The sequence below is a fragment of the Hemiscyllium ocellatum genome, chromosome 3, assembly GCF_020745735.1.
Source record: "Hemiscyllium ocellatum isolate sHemOce1 chromosome 3, sHemOce1.pat.X.cur, whole genome shotgun sequence".
NCBI lineage: Eukaryota > Metazoa > Chordata > Chondrichthyes > Orectolobiformes > Hemiscylliidae > Hemiscyllium > Hemiscyllium ocellatum.
Window position 1 is genome coordinate 8,988,515 of NC_083403.1, and position 16,440 is coordinate 9,004,954.

Consider the following 16,440-nt stretch of genomic DNA (forward strand, 5'->3'; position numbering starts at 1 on the left):
AGGAATAGAGAATTCGACGTTTCGAGCATAAGCCCTTCATCAGGAATAAGCTTATGCTCGAAACATCGAATTCTCTATTCCTGAGATGCTGCCTGGCCTGCTGTGCTTTGACCAGCAACACATTTGCAGTTGAAATGCCCATCAGCCATGATTGAATGGCGGAGTGGACCTGATGGGCCGAATGGCCTTACTTCCACTCCTATGTCTTATGGTCTTAAGGTCAGCTTTTCTGGGTGTCTGGCTTAATTAACAGAGGGGTTCACTGCCATATTGTAATAGTCTGGAGGCTCGGGTCTGGGGTTTGGATAGATTTGGACAAGTCGAGACAGATTCAGTCTGAGATTTTGGACAGATTTGAACAGATTTGGGGTACAAAAGGTCTCAGCAGATTTAAACACTTGCCGATTCATATCCTGCATCTTTAAATAAAACGTTGATAAAAATATATTGTTTAATTTCTGTTACTTGTGGTTGGTTAAATTAAAAGTGAGAAAAATGGCTCTTAAGATTGCTAAAGAGGTTCTGGGGTCTGAAGATGTTTCCCAAATTTGCCAAGAATGTTTAGAAAGACAGTGGAAGAGCATACTTTTAGAATGAGCAAACAGGTTAGAATTGGGTTTAACTGGGGACAAAAAGAAAGCTGAAATTTAATAGTTAGTCAAGCACTTAGGTGTGTCAGAGAAACAGATAAGTTAGAAAAACGTAAATTGCAATTGAGGCAAATGGAGTTAGAAGAGAAAGAAAGGGAAATAACAGCCATGTTAGAAGAGAGAGAGGTGAAAGAAAGGGAGAGAAAGTTCTTAGCTGAGCAATAAGAAAGAGAGAGAATTGTTTCAGAGATTGCGAATTAGTTAGGAAGTTCAAGTTCACAGGATGGAAATGAGAGAAGGTAGTGTTGTATACAAATATGTTAAAATATTTCCATATTTTGATGAGAAAGATGTCAAAGCCTTCTTTGTTTTATTTGAAAAATTGGCTTGACAGATGGAGCGGTCAGAAAAGTTGTGGATAATGCTGGTTCAGACTAAGCTGGTTGACAGAGCTACTGAGATGTGCTGTCAGATCAGAGCTGAAAAATGTGTTGCTGGAAAAGCACAGCAGGTCAGGCAGCATCCAAGGAGCAGGAGAATCGACGTTTCGGGCATAAGCCCTTCTTCCTGAAGAAGGGCTTATGCCCGAAACGTCGATTCTCCTGCTCCTTGGATGCTGCCTGACCTGCTGCGCTTTCCCAGCAACACATTTTTCAGCTCTGATCTCCAGCATCTGCAGTCCTCACTTTCTCCTGTCAGATGAGGGGTCAAGAGATTTTGTAGATGTCAAAAAGGCTAAATTGAGTGCTTATGAATTGGTACCAGAAGCGTGTTGACAGTGGTTCAGAAATATAAAGAAGGAACCAGGTCAGACTTACGTTAAGTTCAAAAGAATTAAACATAGTAAATTTGATAGCTGGATGCGGGTCTTAAAAATTAAGACAAGACCTTTGAGGCTCTCAGGAAGATTATTCTGCTAGAAGAGTTTAAAAACTCACTTCCAGAAATGATAATAATTCATGTGGATGAACAGGAAGTTCAAGAAGTGAGAAGAATGACAGAGATGGCAGATGAATATGCATTGGTGCCAGCAGGAATTTCATCCCATGAGGTATAGTAATTGGGAGGAGGGGAGAACCTTCATGACAAAACAAAGAGTAGAGCACACTGGTAATAGTTTCCCAGGGGTGAAAAAAAAGCTCAAGCGAGTAAAATGGAAGGGAAAGGCCTCAGGTCTTTCCACTGTTATAAGGTGGGACATGTAAGTCACAGTGCTGGATGTTCAAGAAAGACACTGTGGGAAAAGATGTGGTAAAAGAGGCTAAGCCAGTAGCATTAATGAAAGAAGTAAAGGAAACTCGAAGTTGAGGAGCTACAGGAGAGTGCACAGCCTAGGCAGATGCTGGTTATTGAGTTAGTGCCCGATCTCTACAGACTTCACCTCTGTGGGTAAAGTTTACTTAGGGAGAACAGGAAGAGAAATTATAATTTTGAAAAATACAGGATCTAATCAGTCTCTAAAAGCAAGAGATGAACATTTTTGCACACTTTCTGACATGTTACCCAAGAGAGTGGTAGTTTGTGGAATAGATGAACCGAAATTTAGCATTCCCCTATGTAAGATCAGTTTGGAGAGCCAAATCAAGACTGGGGAAATAACAGTGGGAGTGATTGACAGTGTCAATTCCAGGAATACAGCAGGATCTGAGGTGTAAGTGACACACTTTGTTGTGGCGAAGCCAAAGGAAGACCAGGGAACTGAGGAGTTAAAAGATCAATACCCTGGAACTTTTCCAGACTGTGTAGTAACACTATCATAAGTCACAGCAAGAAGCAAAAACTTAAGAGAAAGATGAAGGAGTTGAGGTTCAGTTCGCTAACACCCTGTTTGATGTTATGGTACAGGAAAAACCTGAACAGGTGGGTCAGGCAGAAGTGTTTAGTTCTGAAAGGCTAATGGACTTACAATAGAAAGATGAGATAATAAAAGATAATAATAATATGTATTGATGCATACTCAGAAAACAAATCAAATATATTCCTGAGGGTTATTACCTTAAACAGAGTCCTAAGTCAAAAATGGAGACTATGACAGGTTAATGCAGTGGAGAAATGGGCAGAAGATTGTGTTGCTGGTAGCATACAGACAGCAAGTGTTATGGGTAGCACATGAATTACCAGTAGGTCATCTAGATGTGAGGAGGTCTTGGACTAACATACAAAAACGCTTCTCTTGGCCTAGTCTGCACAAGGAAGTGGTTAAATTTTGCCATACATGTCATGCGTGCCAAATGTTAGGTAAGCCACAGGCAGTAATAAAACCAGCACCATTGTTGCCAATTCCCACATTCAAAGAAAATTTAAGCAGATTATGATAGATTGTGTAGGTCCCTCCCTACAATTAAAAGTGGGCAACAGTACTTGCTAACTATAGTGGATGTGTCTGTTAGATTTCTGGAGGCAATTCCATTATGGAGTATTAAGGCAAAAAGGATGGTGGAAGACTTAGTAGCTTTCATTATTCAAAATGGGCTACACAGGGCGATTCAGTCATACCAAGGATCTATTTTTACTGCTGGGCTGTTTAAGGAATAGACAGGCAGGAGACTGAAAGAACACAGCAAGACAAGCAGCATTAGGAAGTGGAGAAGTCGACATTTCAGTTGTAGCCCTTCTTCAGTACTGGGGGTGCGTGTGGGGAGAGCTGCAGATAAAGGGGGTGATGGGGGCTGGGTTGTGAAGCGGGGACAGGTGAAGACAGGTAGAGGGTACAACCTGATTGGTCAATGGGATGAGTGAATTCGGTAGGTGGCAGGGAGCAGGAGAATGAATGGAGAGGGCCTGGGAAGGGAGTCGGAAGATGGGAAGAGAGGTTATTTGAAATTGGAGAACTCAATATTGAGTCCTTCAGCTGTAGGCTGCCCAGGCGAAAGATGAGGTGTTATTCCTCCAATTTGCGCTGTGGGTCACTGCAGCAATAGAGGAGGCAAAGGATGATCATGTCGGAAAGGGAGTGGTTGGAGGAATTGAAATTGGTGGTGACTGGGAGGTCTGGTCGGCCGCTGTGGGCTAAGTGTACCACTCCCTAAGTTTACGTTCGATCTGCCCGATGTAGAGAAGATTACATCAGGAGCACCTGATTCAGTAAACTAGGTTGGAAGGGAGGCAGGTGAACTTCTGCCTCACCTGGAAGGACTGTTTGGGACTGTGGATGGGGGTGAGGGAGGTGGTGTACCAGCAGTTTTTGCATCTTTTCCGGTTGCAAAGGAAGGTACCTGAGGGTTTTAGGGGGTTAGTGGGGACAGTGGCGCAAACTGAAGACTGTTGAAGGGGATGGTCCTTGCGGATGGCAAAGAGGGGTGGGGAGGGGAAGATGTTCTTGGTGGTGGGGTCTAGTTGGAGTTGGCAGGAATGTTTAAGGATGATGCTTTGGATGCGGAGACTGGTAGGATGATAAGTGAGGACAAGGGGTCTCTGTCTTTATTGTGTTGGGAGGGGTGTTTAGAGCAGTGGAGAGTGGAGGTGGTGCAGCAGAAGGCTGTCTGGATGATGGAGGGAGGAAAAGCCCGTTGTTCAAAATTGATGGATATCTGGGATGCTCACGAGTGGAATGTTTTCCTCATCCGAGCAGATGCAGCAGAGGTGGAGGAATTGGGAGAATGGGATGGAGTTTTTGCAGGATACTGGATGGGAGCAGGTGTAATCCTGGTCATTATGGGCTTCTGTAGGTTTGTGGTAAATGCCTGTCTGGAGACTGAAATTGGAGATGGAAATTGAGGAAGTAATGGATAGCTTAGGGATACCGTGCTTTAAATCAAGTGCACACCATTTTGCATTACAGGTAGCTTTGGAAAGGTGGCATCAGTCCCTGAAGACCATTTTAAGAGTGTACTGTCAAGATTACCAAAATGATTGGGATAAACGTATCCCATTCGTACTGTTTGCCATTAGAGAAGCCTCAAACAAATCTACTCAGTTTATTCCCTTTGAGTTAATTTTCGGACATAAAGTGAGAGGTCCTTTGAAATTAATTAAAGAAAAATTGACAGGACCGAAGCTGGAGTTCTCACTCTTGGACTATGTACATGAGGTGAGGGAGAGATTAAATCAGGTAGGTGAGTTAGCTAAACAGCACCCGAAGAGGGCACAGCATAGAATGAAGCAAGTGGCAGATAAATTTGGATGTTTTCCCATGGGGCTGACATATTAGTATTGTTACCAGTGGTCCCTATCAAACTGAGAAAAAAGTAAGTCAGGAAAACTATATGATAAAGATGCTGGATAGAAAAAAAATCTATATCAAGTATGTCATGTGAATACATTGAAACCTTACTATAATAGAGACAGAGAAATGGAGAAACAGGTGTTCGTTACTGCCCCGCAGAGGGAGGAATCAAATCCAGATGTTTTGGAGTTTGATGTGCCTCAAAATATGTTAAATAATGAAGTTCTTGAGGAGTGGGATAAATTAGTGAACTATCTGTCTCGGGGCAAAGACCCAAGTTGAAAGATTTGTTGCAGAAGTATTAGAACATATGCAAGAATAAGGTGGGGAAGCCTAATACATGAGGTGGAAGAAGAGAATGCTGTTCCAATAGAATAATACCCCTACAGACTTAAACCTCTCAAAGCCACACTGGTCCAGAAGGAAGTGGATGCAATGCTCAATAAAGATATTATTGAGATTAGAATGGTGCATGAAAAGCACAGCAGGTCAGGCAGCATCTGAGGAGCAGGAAAAAATCGCTGTTTCAGGCAAAAGTCCTTCATTTGGAATGAATTTCATTGAACCAAATCAGAGTGAGTGGAGATCGATGATCGTGTTAGTTCAAAATCTGATGGATCTCAATAATTTTGTGTGGATTATCAGAAGGTCAAAGCCATAACAAAATTGGACTCATGCCCAGTACCAAGTTTGGAGGACTGTATAGAGAAAGTTGGACAAACCAAAGTTGGACTTACTGCATAGTTATTGGCTGGTAATTAATCAGAAAAAGCTAAAGAAGTTTCTGCATTTGTAACTCCAAATGGACTATAGCAATTCAAAGTGATGTCTTTTGGAATGAAGAACACACCAGCCACATCCAAAAGACTGATGAATGGAGTTGTACCCGGATTAATAATTTGTGTTGTTTACTTGGATGATGTAGTGATCTTAAGCGAGTCTTGGAAAGATCACATGGTACATTGGCAGACCTCTTTGAACTGTGATGAGAAGCAAAACCTTTCCTCATTAAAGAAAACAGAATTTGCAAAGGCAAAGGTGAGGTCAGGGAAGGTTGACCCCAATGAACACAAAGATGAAGGCCATCAAAGAATTTCCACAACCCACCTTGAAAAAGTTTACAAGATGATGAAAAGCATAGATAGAGTGGACAGCCATCGGCTTTTTCCCATGGCAGAAATGGCAATCAGGAGGTGGCATAATCATAAGTTAGTCGGAGGAAGTTTTACAGGAGATGTCAGAGGTAGGTTCTTTAGACAGACAGTGGTGCATGCATGCAATGCACTGCCAGCAGTGGTACGAATGTCAGCTACATTAGGGATATTTAAGTGACTCTTGGATAGGCACATGGAAGATCATACGATAAAGCATATGCAGGTTAGTTTTTAATCTTAGAGTATGATAAAAGGTCTGCGCATCGAAGGCTGCAGGTCCGTACTGTTCTATGATCTATATTCTCTGAAAGAGGTGCTTTGATTTTTGGTTCTATTGGACGTTTGTTCCAAACGTCAGCACCATGGTGGCACTGCTAACAGATTTGTTAAAGAAGAGCACAAAATTTCAGTGGACAGCACAATTCCAGGAGGCATTTGAGAATTTAAAAGCAGTATTAACTACCACACCAGTTTTAGCTATATCAAATTTTATGAAACCCTTCAAAGTTACAATCAATGCGAGTGATATAGGAGTTGGGGCTGTACTACTACAGGAAAATGATGATGGAGTTGAATGGCTAATTGGCTACTTTTCAAAGAAACTCAACACTGACCAGAGAAAATACTCTAACATTGAGAAAGGATTATTGAGTTTGTTACTGGCCTTACGACATTTTAATGTTTATGTGACGAACAATATGTCAGAGACGGTTGTGTACATGGGCCACAATCCTCTCACATTCTTGGAAAGGCTTAAAGACAAAGATATGAGACTAATTCATTGGAGTCTTATGATTAGATTCCCTACAGTGTGGAAACAGGCCCTTTGGCCCAAGCAGACCATCCGAAGAGCACCCAGACCCATTTCACTCTGACTAATGTTCCCAATACTAAGGGCAATTTAGCATGGCTAATTCACCTAACCTGCACATCTTTGGACTGTGGGAAGAAACTGGAGTATCCAGAGGAAACCCACACAGACAAAGGGAGAATGTGCAGACTCCACACAGTCACCCGAGGCTGCAATCGAACCTGGGACCCTGGTGCTGTGAGGTAGCAGTGCTAACCACTGAGCCACTATGCCGCCCCAAATGTTGAGCTATTGTTTGTGGACCAATAGATTACTCCTACCAAGTACCTCTCCCCTTTGCTATTCTTATTTCTACCCAGACTGATTCCACACCTTGTCGTCCCATGCTGATGTCATTTCTCATTACAGCACTGAACCCTTCCTTCACCAGCAAAGCTACAGCACCTCCTTTTACATTCAGTCTATCTTTCTGAAATGCTGAGTACTCTGGATATTCAATTCCCACACCTGGCCTTCTTGTAACCATGTCTCAGTTATCGCTACCAAATTGTACCTCTTTGCGCCATTATCTCATTGATTTTGTTTCAGAAGCATCGTTTATTTAGATACAAAGCTTTTAAATTTGTTCTACTGGTAAATTTCCCTGCTTCTTTTTAGAATTCCTTTTTGTGCATAAAGACATTCACCTGAACGGTCTCTTACCTTTATTATCTGGTAACCATCTGCTACATCGGTAACCTGCACTCTTACCTCCTCCTTCAATTTGGGTTTTCTAATTTACCCTATAACTGAACTATTCACCACACCCCCCTCATTTAGTTTAAAGCCCTATCTACTACCCTAGTTATGTAGAGTCCCAGCATTATTCAGATGACGACTGTCACATTGGAATAGGTCCCTTCTTCCCCAGTACTGTGCCAATGTCCCATGAATTCAAACCCATTTCTCCCACACCAGTCATTAAGCCACACATTTCCCTGCTTAAACTTATTGACCTTGTGCCAATTAGCTTGTGGCTTAGGTTGTAATCCAGAGATTAGTTCCTTTTTGATTCTGCTTTTCAATTTAGATCCTAGCTGTTCATACTCTTTTAGCAGAACCAGTGCCCTAGTTTTATCTGTGATATTGGTGTCTACATGGGCTACAACCACTGAATATGTACCCTACCACTGCAAGTTCCTCTGCAGTCCAGATGAGATATCCCGAACCCACGCACCAAATTCAAATTTAGCATGCTCCCTATAAGCCAATCAAATCACAGCTTCATTTGATGTCACTTTTCAGTTCCACCTCAGTTGAAGCACGCAGAAACAGAAACTCGTATGTTTCCAGGCTGCTCTCTAGCTCACTTCCACTCAGCTCCACTCCTGCATCTCATTTTTTAACTGGGGACCTGACAACTGTCAGGAATCAATATCAATTTCAGTACTTTTAGAGCATGAACACCTGCTTTACCTACCCCACACCCAAGGCCCTCATTACCCTCACTTTCTTCCTCCCACACAGATCAGCCATCTCTCTAGGCTCTTCTCACTCCTTTTACCTGACCCTGTCATCAGGATATATACCATCTTTTTCTAAGAACTATTAGTTCTGAAAATGGGCAAAAGTGAGGACTGCAGATGCTGGAGGTTAGAGTTGAGAGTGTGGCGCTGAAAAAGCAGGTTAGGCAGCAACCAAAGAGCAGTAAAATCAACATTTCAGGCAAAGGCCCTTCATCAGGAATTAGGCTGGGAGCCTAGGGGATGAAGAGATAAATGGGAGGTGGGTGGGGCTGGGGGCAAGTTAGTTGAAAGTGCGATAGGTGGATGGAGGTGGTGGTAATGGTGATAGGTCAAAGGGGAGAGTGGAGCGGATAGGTGGGAAGAAAGAGAGACAGGTAAGACAGATTATGAGAATGATGCCGAGTTGGAAGGTTGGATCTAGGCTAAGGTTGGGGGAAGGGAAATGAGGAGACTGGTGAAATCCACATTGATGCCATGGGATTGGAAGGTCCTGAGGCGAAAAATGAGGCATTCTTCCTCTCAGCATCGGGTCATTTGGGAGTGGCAATGGAAGAGGCCCAGGACCTATATGTCCTTAGCGGAGTGGGAGGGGAAGTTGAAGTGTTTCGTCGTAGGCCGGTGTGTTTGGTTGGTGCGGGTGTCCCAGAGATGTTTTCTGAAGCGCTCTGAGATTAGGCTTCTGCTTCTCCAGTGTAGAGGAGACCACGTCGGGAGCAATGGATACAGTAAATGACGTGTGGAGGTGCAGGTGAAACTTTGATGGATGTGGAAGGCTCCTTTGGGGCCCTAGGATGACGGTGAGCGGGGGGGGGGGGGGTGTGGGTGCAGGCTTTGCAATCCCTGTGATGGCAGGGGAAGGTCTGTGCAGTGAGGGTGCATTAGTGGGGGGGGGGGCATGACGAAGGAGTCGTGGAGGCAATGGTCTTTACGGAAAGCGAATAGGGGTGGGGAGGGAAATATTTCACTGGTGGTAAGGTCCATTTGTCGGTGGCAGAGGATGATGCAATGTATACGAAGGTTGGTGGAGTGGAAGGTGCAGACCAAGGGGGCTCAGACCAAGGAAAAGTGCCAGGAAAGTCCAATGACAGAACCCCCCGAGGAATGGCAGATGGCATGTAATTTTGATAAATACACCTTGCATTTATCGAAATTACATGCCATTTGCCATTCCTCGACCGACTGACCCAGTTCTTCAAGACACCTTAATCACCTTCTTCACTGACCAATATATGACCAATTTTGGTGTCATCTACAAACTTGCTAACCCTGACTTCTATATTCTTATTCAAATCATTTATATAAATTAAGAACAATAGTGGACCCAATACTGATCCTTGCTGGTCACAGGCCTCCAATCCGAACAACAACTCTTGACCACCAACCTCTGTCTCCGACAGTCAAATTTTGTTTCCAATTGTCGAATCTCCCTGGATCCCACATCATCTAATCTGACTGACCAGTTTAACATGTGGAAGCTTGTCAAAAGCCTTGCTACAATCCATGTTAACAATGTCTATCACTCTGCCTTCATCTATCTTCTTGGTGATCTCTTCAAAACCTCAATGGGGGATAAAGTGAGGAAATGAACAGCTATATATATAGGTTTGGTGGAAACATGGGGAAGATCAAAGGTAATTGGGTTGACAAGAAAGTAATATGAAGATTTGTGGAGTAATCTGGATTCAGAGATTGAGCCTGTGACTACTCTCATGAAGGAGAGAGTGAGGACTGCAGATGCTGGAGATCAGAGCTGAAAATGTGTTGCTGGAAAAGCGCAGCAGGTCAGGCGGTACCCAAGGAGCAGGAGAATCGATGTATCATGCCTGAAACGTTGATTCTCCTGCTGCTTGGATGCTGCCTGACCTGCTGCACTTTTCCAGCAACACATTTTCAGCTCTGATCTCCAGCATCTGCAGTCCTCACTTTCTCCTAGAAGATCTTAACCTACTGCGAATCCTCTTGCAAGGATGCCTTCCTTGAAGAAGCTCTCTTCCTCTCTCTATATTCCTGAAGAAGGGCTCATGCCCGAAACGTCAATTCTCCTGCTCCTTGGATGCTACCTGACCTGCTGCGCTTTTCCAGCAACACATTTTCAGCACTACTCTCATGAAGCATGACTGCAATAGTCTTCCATCCTCATCAAAATTGCATGTGCACAACGTGACGGTACCATGCCTTTAAAAGAGGTGCTCTGTGGTGTTCTTCTAGCAGAAGGATGTTGTCACAGCGGTGTCGAAATGCCTCCTTCAAACAGGAAGTTGGTAAACAACTTCTGAGTTGTCACTCGGTGTTTTTTTTTAAAAAACGAAAAAGGTCATGAGTGGGTGGGGTCAGGGCTCACACGGATCCTGGAGGCTTTTAGTTTAGAGTTCAGTGAGTTGAAGAGACTTTTGCTGACTGCTGAGCTGAAAGCTTGAGTTTCCAGCTGCTAGAGTGAAGTCTTAGTCACTGAGGCTTTCTATTAAAAATCAATGGAGGCAAATTGTTTTACTCTTCCAAACTGGAATCAGGCAGCATATGAGAATCATAACTGTTTGACTGAATTGCATTTTTGCCAAAGGATGTGTTTGTGGTATGCTGCCTATATTGGAACAGTTGATAATTAGTGGTTGAATAATGCATTATCATGTTAAGTATTTCAACACAATAAAGTTATGCCAATTTTTTGTATTTTAACTAATTTGTAAGAATGAAGTGTGTTTTGATGAAAGCCTAGTGGTTGACTAATTAAAGGCACCTTACACTGGTTTTTAAATAAATATAAAAGTGGTGATGGGGGCTATGTCTGGTCTGATCCATAACAGCAATGGAAATGAAAGTGGCTGTCACCACACAAGGTGTGGTTAATAACTGTTTCATTCTCTGTCAGAGGAGTGTCTACCTTTGTGCAATTTCAAACCTTTCAAAGGGCAATAAAATTAACAGACACTCATACAACCCAAGTGAAAGACATCTATCATCACAGAATACTGTACGTGGAACTCATTCATGGATATGCTGGGTAAACTAAAGGTCCTGGCCCAAATACAGCTTATTATATCATGCAAAGTTACAAATCAACCCTACTACTGACTGTGTGGCACAAGCAATGTTTTGTGTCCTGGAAAGAATCACCGACTTGCCAAAGTATCAATCATTTGGAGTGTTTGGAATAATGCCACCAGTGGCTCTTATTCAATATTAGTTCTCTAAATATGGTTGTTAACCTGGTGCAAGCTGGGATTGTGAGTTGCAAGGGACCTACTCTGACTTCCATGGTGGGAGTTATCGCCATCTAGTTTCTCTCCTGGAAAGACAGGGAAATGCATATCAATGAGGTGAGGCGAGGTATTAGTTGAATGCTAATGTATTCAAATAAGCTTATTGCCATTCAGTAGTGAAATTCTCATCTTGCTGTTCAAAACTTAATTGCAGGATTGAAGTTTTATTTGATATCAAGAATCTCATTTTTGCCAATCACACCATGTTTTCTCAACTGAATCACGACTGTCCATGTTGTCCAGGAGTTGGGCAAATTCCACCCCACTTCCTGAATACTATGTACAGTTTTGGTCTCCATATTTAAGAAAGAATGCATATGAGATTCAAAGAAGGCCTAGAGAAAAGGACAAAGAACACTACAAGGCAGGAACAGTCTCTTCAGCCCACAAAGCCTGTATCAATATATGACACCTTTCTAAATTAAAACTTTTTGCCTCAATGTGGTCTGCATCCCTTTATTCCCTTCCCATTCATGTACCTGTCAAGATGCTTCTTTAAGTTTGCTATTGTATCTATTTCTACCACCTTCTCTAGCAGCATATTCCAGGCACCTTACCACCTGATGTGAAGAAAAAACATGCGTCTCTCATCTCTTTTAAACTTTTCCCCCTTTTACCTTAAAAATATGTCCTCAAGTAATTCAACCCTGGGATAAATACTCCAACTATCCATTCCACCCATACTTCTCATTATTTTGTAAACTTCTTTAAGGTTTATTCATTTGATATCTGTTCTGAGCAAGTTATCTTATGAGGATAGCTTCGATAGGCTAGGCTTGTTTCCATTGACATTTTGAGTGAGGAGTGACTTAATTGAAGAATATTACATCCTGAATGGTCTTGACAAAGTGGAAGTGTACAGATTTCATCTTGTGAGTCAGTCCTGAACTCATGGGCCTTTCAGAAAAATAAATAAGAAAATAATTCTGCCAGAGGTTTGTGAGACTTTGGAATCCTCTGCCTCAGAAGAAGGTAGAGGTGGGGTGATTGAACATTTTTAAGACAAAGACCAATAGTTTCTTGTTAAGCAGGGAAATCAAGGGTTATTGGGGAAAATGGGAATGGGAAATATAAACAGATGGTGTCAGATGAATGGCATATCAAGCTGAAGTGGCTGAATGCTCCTATTATGTATATTCACATATTCACCCATAAAGTTATCAAGGGCTAGTGGGAGAGAGTAAGAGTATAGCATTGAGACAGAGACAGAATGTTGAATGGAGGAGCAGCCTGAATGGCCAACTCCTGCTCCTATTTTCTATGTTTTGTTTTTTCCCTACTTTTATCAGTTTTCTCATCTGAAAAGGAACTATTTATCATAATTTGGCTTTCTCCATTTCAAGACTTGACACAATAGCTTACAAATTATACTGCTCATTTTATCTATGGTACTGCGTACGAATTTATGGCTGTCTTGTTCATTTTGTAATTCTGAACGTCTTTACAGCATTACCAGGCCTGTCGAGACAATCCACCACTTGCGAGAAACATGCCTCCTGTAGCTGGAAAGATATTATGGGTACGACAGCTCTTCAGACGCATATTTGAACCCATTGACTACTTCTATGTAAGTTGTCTTTATGTATAGCTTAAATAATGTTAGTATTCTAGTCAAAGAAAATATTTTACAATTCAGGGCTTTGAATTACATGCTTCTTGCAAACCCTTGCCATTGTTTTGCAGTAGAATGGTATGTTCTGTATCATTGTGCCCTGATATTAACCTCATCCAAAATCACAGGGGAGTTGGTGCACCATCTAATATCTGGAGTTCCACCAGACAGAGCTAGCAAAGATTACATCACAGTGGCAAGTTGTCAAGAAGGAGTTACCTGGAAGCCCTTAACATTACTGCTAGATTGCATAAAAATTTCACTATATCGGATTAAGCATGGCAAGGAAATCTCCTACTGACGTTCACAACCATTCCCTAGTCCCCTTTAGTTGATTGGAACTCCTGAATGTTGAATACTGTTTGGAAGAAGCATTGATTGGAGCAAAGGCACACAATGTATACTTGGTAAGGGATTTCAATGTCCATCCCCTAGAGTAGAACAGAAGCACTATCACTAGATTGACCAAGCTACTTGATCCCTGATGGCATATATAATAGAATGGGTCTGTTATAGATGCCCTTGCCCCCATCTATTATTTAATAATTATTATTATTAAATAATATTAATTATTATTTAATTTAATACCCACTCTAATTCCCGACTTACATGGTTTGCAAGAACACCATATCCCATTACAGTTCAGGTGTAGACTATCCCAACTGTGCAGGTTGCACTTTTAGTGGTGCTCATGGCCAATGAACCAAAATGCAATTTTCCCACACTAGTCTTTCAAACATGTATTCATCTTTTGTTTACCTGGTGCCAATTTGCACATGACTGTGGTAATAGTTCAGAGATTATTACGTTTGATGTTCTACTTCTTAATTTGGTGATTTGCTTCTCATATTGGCTAACCACACATTTGTTTGGACTCACATTCTTTGCTGCAAAGAACAGTTTCAATCCCCCTGAGTACGCTGTACCTTACTATCTTTACATTCTTTTTAGCTTCTCCAGCTTGAATGGCTTCCTGTACCACAGTACCATGGTCATTTAACTCATCCAAACAAGCTAAGAGAACCTCAAACTAACCACAGTTACAGTGGTTGACGCTCCTGCACTCCTGTCCTCTGTGTTCCCATACCTGTCTCATTTGCAGCCACACCTACTGTCCCTGACCACTGATTTTATCAGAATATCCAGCCGAATAGGTGTGACTGTCTCCTGGTGAAAAGAATCTTGATAACATTCAGCCTCCCTGATGCACCACAGTGTCTGTATGTTAGCTTCCAGCTTCACAAACTGAAGCTGCTCAAATGTAAGCACTTACTGTAAATATTATTGTCCTGGATCACAATGGTATTGTTGACCTCTTGAGTTCCCACATACTGTAGCTGCGGGATACGCAGAGGAGATTTACCAGGATGTTTCCTGAACTGGAGAGTTAGTCATGAAGAGAAATTGGACAGACTGGGATTGTTTTCCTCAGAGTAAAAGACATTGAGAGGGGATATGATTGAGATGTATAAAATTATGAGGGCAGTAGACAGGAAGAAACTGTTCCACTTGATTAAACAATTAATGATTGGGGGCATATATTTAAGGTAAGGGGAAGAAGGTTTAGACGAGACGTGAGACAGAATATTTTCATCCAGAGCATGGTAGAAATCTGGAACTCGCTGCCTGGAAATTTGGTAGGGACAGAAACTTCTGTAATATTGAAGAAGTATTTAGATGTGCACTTGCAATGTCAAGGCATACAAGGCTATGGACCAAGTGCTGGAAAAAGGATGACTCTGTGACATCTTCGAGTAAAAAGTGAGGTCTGCAGATGCTGGAGATCAGAGCTGAAAATGTGTTGCTGGTTAAAGCGCAGCAGGTCAGGCAGCATCCAAGGAACAGGAAATTCGACGTTTCGGGCACAAGAAGGGCTTGTGCCCGAAACGTCGAATTTCCTGTTCCTTGGATGCTGCCTGACCTGCTGCGCTTTAACCAGCAACACATTTTCAGCTCTGACTCTGTGACATATCAACTGTACTGCAATTCTTTAAGCATTTTTTGTTAATTATTTAGTTATGTCATTCATCTATATATATTGCATTTCATGTACTATATCAACTTCACATTCAAAGAGTATACTGTGTTAATATTTAAGAATAGAGTAGGCTTGAACCTGTTCACAATATTTATTAAACAGCCATTCTGTCTCCCCATAGTGCAAAGAACTGATTCCTACCAATCAGCTCTCCACTTTATATTGATGCCATGTCCAGCAGCCTTTTCAAATTTGCATTCAACTGCAATCTATAATCTCATGCTTTAGTATTTTGTTCAATCAACAATTTTCTATTAATCTAAGGGATTTACATTGTTTTCAAATGGAGTGCTGGTGAGTCTGTCAGGAGAGAGCTGGCATAAATGGCACATCATTTATGAAACAACAACACTGAAAGAAATACATACTTAACAGAGGAAGTGAATCCAATCAATCGTGAATGATGACAAGCATTTAATCGGCTAACATGAGATGGAAGTTCCACGAACATCCACATCCTCAATGTTGGGGAGCTTAATATCAGTGCAAAAAAAAACAAGCTAAAGAATTCTAACCACTTCAGTAAGAAATGCTGGTTGGGTGAGGCCAGAAATACTAATTACATGTTCAACATATTCTCCTTGCTCTTGTGTTCTATGTCCACACTAATAAAGCTGAAAATGTGTTGCTGGAAAAGCACAGCATGTCAGGCAGCATCCAAGGAGCAGGCGAATCGACGTTTCGGGCATGAGCCCTTCTTCAGGATTGAGGTAAGTCATTCCTGAAGAAGGGCTCATGCCCGAAACGTCAATTCTCCTGCTCTTTGGATGCTGCCTGACCTGCTGCTCTTTTCCAGCAACACATTTCAGCTCTGATCTCCAGCATCTGCAGTCCTCACTTTCTCCCACACTAATAAAGCCCAGGATCATGTATGATTATGAACTATTTTCTCAACATATGCTGCCACCTTCAGTAAATTATTCATATCCACTTTGTTCCCTCTGCTTTAATGTCCAACTCAGAAATGAGCCTTTCCTTTATATTCTCATTCCATGTTTTTCATATCAAAATGAATAACTTCACATTTTTCTGCATTGAATTTCATCTGTCACCTGTGCCACCAACATCTCACCTACTTAACTATGTCCTTTTGAAATTCTGTGCTGCTCTTCTCATATTTGAAAATATTCCAAATTTTCATATCATGTACAAAGTTTGAAATAACTCTATACATCAATGACGAGGTCATTACTATATATCATTAAAAAAATTGAGAAATTGAGAATATACTTCTTCCAGCCCAAAAAAATCATTCATTTTCTACTATTGTTTGTTTCCTATTATTCAACCAGTTCCATATTGATA

General features: G+C 41.8%; 1 protein-coding gene across 1 annotated transcript in view; it reads left to right on the forward strand.

Annotated features, from left to right (window-relative positions):
- Positions 1–16,440, forward strand: part of LOC132834399 (dynein axonemal heavy chain 8-like) — a 1,143,262-nt gene that overhangs the window by 248,827 nt on the left and 877,995 nt on the right. Inside the window, exon 15 of the mRNA XM_060853284.1 lies at positions 12,933–13,052. Coding sequence (XP_060709267.1) covers positions 12,933–13,052 — 120 coding nt within the window. The remainder of the gene's footprint in view (positions 1–12,932; positions 13,053–16,440) is intronic.